The following is a 4,373-nucleotide window of genomic DNA, read 5'->3' as shown; positions in this document are numbered from 1 at the left end:
AGTCATGGATACCCTAACTGTTCGTCCACTCTGTTGAATAAATAATAAATGCATATAAGTTACTAAAAGTTATAATTACCCAAAACAAGTCAAATAAAACTTGCTGCAGACACATATAAAGAATTAATAACAAAAAATAATAACGACAAAAAACAATTTAACAAATAATTTTATTGTAAAAAGATAACAAAAACACTGTATATATTACTAGAAACAAAAAATATTGTTCATGTAAAATGTTCTTTAAAAAATCAACAATTTAAGATATAAAAAAAACGAAACTATATGAGTAACACGACATACATGTAATAATCACAAATTGCACTGTATAATCAGTCTTGTGATCTTAAATAGAAATATAAATATTATGCTTGCCTTTATTTTTCTCTCTCTTTCCCTCTTTCTCTCGACCATAATTTCACATATGCAAATCAGTAAAATGAAATACACACTTCTGACATTATAATAATGAAAACATTCGACGATGATAATAAAGGATAGTGTTCAATTATATTTCTGTACACAAACGGCAAATATGGCATGCAGGAAGTAGGAAATTCTGAAAATAAATCAAAATGTTTTTAACTATATTTCATAATTTGACCGAAAAACATCGGAATGGCATTTATACATGTATGAAATATCTATCAGAACTTTATGCTACAAAAGCAGAATATTTTAATAAAATTCTGCGATGATTTCTAAAGATTTTCCATTGATTTGATTGGATATACAATTATGCAAATCAAAACAGGAATCAAAAATATAAATTGAATTGACATAAATAATAAATATAAAAAAATTACTACGTAAAATTCATAATAATAATAATAAATCCCGTGCAGTCACCAGTGTATTTTGCATATAACATAAATACACTTTTAATGCTGTTTATTTAAGGAGTGCAAAAACACCATTTCAAAAATCAATTAAGTTAATGCAATATTTATAAGTTGTGCAACGTGCCATGTTATAAAAAAGCATGTGCGTTTGTTAATACTCAGTACTATATATCACCTTATAAGAATTGGCATATGTAATCTGTAAATCAAATCATAATCAATGCATATTTTAATTCTTAAATAATACAAATAAATAAAAATCTAATGCTCTGACTTTAGAACACATTTATCTCTGGCACTAGCTACATATTAATGGTTCTATAATAGATATTTGGTTTTGCTGGTTTTCTGATCTACGTTGAAAAGTTTTGAATTAATTTTGTGCTTTAGACTTTCTTCTCTTCCCTTTCCTTTTCTTACATTTTCGTCTGTCTTTCCTTGTTTTCATTTTAAAACATCTCCTTGCTTTTTTATTTCGTTTTCTACATTTCTTCAAGACCTTTAACTTACCATTCCCAGGACGCTCCACTATACAAGATTCCCAAAAACCCAGGATTTCCTCGACCAATTTCTGAACTTTTGACAGACCAATAAGAGTCAATTCTGGTCCACGACTACAATTATAAACATTTCTCCTTTCACAAACTTCCGTCCTTTCGAAGCTTTTCATTCGGCGAGATGGTCTGAGCTGACTATTCCTGCAATGAATTTTGCGGTTCACCTTGACCATATTGCACATGACCGCTGTAAGTTCATTTCTTATCATCCAGTGATTCCCCGTGAAATTGAATGAAGCCTCTTCAAGTACATCATAAGCAAAGGATAGTTTGGCATATGTTTCATGAATAAATCGGTCCTGTAGAGATGAAACACAAAATCAAAATCAGTGAGAAAATATACGAAAATAAAATATCGATAATAAATATATGACACCGAAAGAGCCGTTGTACATTTTCTTTGCATGCAATTTTTTTTTTTTTTACAAATATACAAACTTATTTTAAAATTAAAATACTGAAAGTAGAAGTCATACCTTATAGTTCTTTGGCAAGCGTTCCTTGACTTCAGGAGTCAGTGGATGTTGAACACAGTTATTTTCGTTTGTGGAAATATGTACCATGTTGTACATGGTCTCCTAAAACGATGACAGAAAAGAAGTAAATTTGCAGTTAAATATTTATATAGGGCATTGTATAACACAAAGCAAAAAATTCTTTTACTCAAAAAACAAAGCAAACAAAGAAAATTTGATGCAAAACATTTTTTAAAAATGAAATAAAAGTTAACTCTTATCTCACCATTTCATTCTTGAATGAAGTAAACGTATGATTGAGCGCCTTTAATGAGATGATGACACCCTCTTTTGTTACTATGTGATTACAGGAATTCAAACGACTGTCATAAACTGATGTCGATCCATCACACGGGCGACATCTATCGGCGTGTAGACCCGACACAAGGATAAACCCCACCATAATGAATGGAAACAAAATAATTCTGAAACCTAGGTGAAAAAAGGGAAAAAATAATTATTCATTTTAATTATTGCAAAAATATATCTAATTTATTTATTATCTAATATATGTTAATTTTTTGGTACGTTTTAGATGAAACTTTCTTAATTCTTGAAAAATGTATTTATGAAGCTTCATTTGGACATAGGTGTATCATAGTAGTACAAACCTTTCATTTTGTTGTAGATATATTGATCTGCAGAATTTTAGAAGGACATATTTACTTATATATAGGGCATTTTTGGAAATTTTAATCTCAGTATTTATGAAGTGAAACTGATTATACTCTTGTGAAATAACGAGTGCTGGAATTCAAAAATTTCGCTCCGTTTAGACGTGCGAGGGAGGGATTCTCGGAATAGTCAGCGTACTACCATGTGTAACAAAGGTACCAGGAACACGCTATGTTTTACTGAGACAGCAAAACAGAACGCAAGGTTCCGGCTATCCCCGTACTGTTAATTCATGAATGTCGGATCGCTATTAACGGACATGCTGATCTTCCTGTTCGAGTGACAGATATTTAAATATACTACCTTCACCGGGCGTCATAAACATAGTTGTTTATCAGGGAAAATTATAGTTTTCGAAAGTTTACGTCATATAATATGCCAGTTCTGAGGGGAAAATATAAATTTTTTATCATATAAATGGAGTTATCCACGGACTTGATTGCATCAACAATATTTCATTCTCTTGCGAAGAGATATTTTTAAGCGAGGCTCAAAATTTAGATAAAACTTACAAGTTAATTAAGGATATTTCCGATAAAGATTTTTTAATTGTGTTATCTACTTTTTAATTTATTTTTTAATTTTTTATTTATTTATTAATGAATTTTATGTTGATGGTGTTTTTAACCATAAGGTTTCCTTCAACTTTACAATTTTAATGTAAACAAACATCATGGCTGCTAGATCTATGAATCAGTCATTACCTCCCCTCGCTTCAAATCACTTCCGTCTACAGGTTGTATTATTGCTAAATTTGAAGCTTTTACTTTGTTTATTTTGTTAATATTTCAATCATTAATCTTCTTTAAAATGACATCGTTCGCTTTTAAATTTTTTCTTTTCAACACAATTTTAAGAATCGTTTATTTCAATCAAAATCGTTCGCTTATAAAATTTTTCTTTTCAAACGAATCGTTTCAGATGTCTTTAAAGAGGTCAAGCCCCTTAATTGTAATTCACTCAGTTATTCCTGGAAAATTACCTCGATACATGTATTAAGACTTTAGATGGGACACGACTTCCTAAACTTCCCATTAATGACTTTAAACGACATTGCTGATATTCTTGTTTCATCAACTCGTTTGTCAATAATCTACCTCGCTTTAGAAATTGTTCATACGTAGAGCATGCTCTTGCATATCGAATCAACTGAGATACATAAACTCCGTATGCAGGTGATGAGGGTATATTGCTGCATAAGTAAGGGAAGTTGACAATAGAAAAATTGAAGTCTTCATGTTTATCATAGAGCTCTTGCTTGTTAGATTACCATTAACGTTTTTTTTTTAAGTAAAATACCCAAATATGAAACAGATGTGTTTCTTTCTTTTAACTTATAAGATTTTGGAGAAATTCTGCTTCATACGAATACAGAAATAGATCTGCTTATAATTGGGTGCAATTGGTACCCATTGGAATATCAGTAGATTGTTTGAAGACCTGCATTGGTCTCTAAAAACCATAGAGATATTTTCAATCAGGATCTCAGACATTTTTTCCCATCGAGCAGAGCACTTGTGTGTACAATCAGAATATTATTTAACAAAATATTCTTGCAAATGAACAATGACGAGATAAGTTAATTTATGAGTTTCATTTTTATTGAAAAGCCACTGTCAATGATCACAAAAAGCCTGGACTCTAATTTATCGTGGGAATGCTTGTATATAAAGTTAAAAAGTCGTAATTTTTGTTGTTGTTGATTTTGGTATTTTTTTTCTGATTTCAATTTTCTGAAAAAAATTTTTTTGGTATCCACAACTGAAGTACACCTCCTCGGTAAA

The 4,373-nt window shown here is 30.3% G+C and overlaps 1 protein-coding gene across 1 annotated transcript; it reads right to left on the bottom strand.

Moving 5' to 3' along the window:
* Window positions 1-961: 961 nt before the first annotated feature.
* Window positions 962-2,317, bottom strand: LOC134234538 (uncharacterized). Its single transcript, XM_062716626.1, has 3 exons — window positions 2,141-2,317; window positions 1,876-1,977; window positions 962-1,698 (listed from the first exon to the last, which is right to left on the bottom strand). The coding sequence occupies exons 1-3, from the start codon at window positions 2,315-2,317 to the stop codon at window positions 1,216-1,218; spliced, it is 762 nt and encodes a 253-aa protein (XP_062572610.1). The 3' UTR covers window positions 962-1,215.
* Window positions 2,318-4,373: the final 2,056 nt, after the last annotated feature.

This window comes from Saccostrea cucullata, unplaced genomic scaffold (assembly GCF_032062105.1).
Source record: "Saccostrea cucullata isolate Sc308-1 unplaced genomic scaffold, CSIRO_AGI_Scuc_v1 ctg173, whole genome shotgun sequence".
In the NCBI taxonomy this organism is placed as follows: Eukaryota; Metazoa; Mollusca; class Bivalvia; order Ostreida; family Ostreidae; genus Saccostrea; species Saccostrea cuccullata.
Note: the sequence above shows the minus strand (reverse complement) of the source record. Positions and strands in the feature narration are given on the sequence as shown.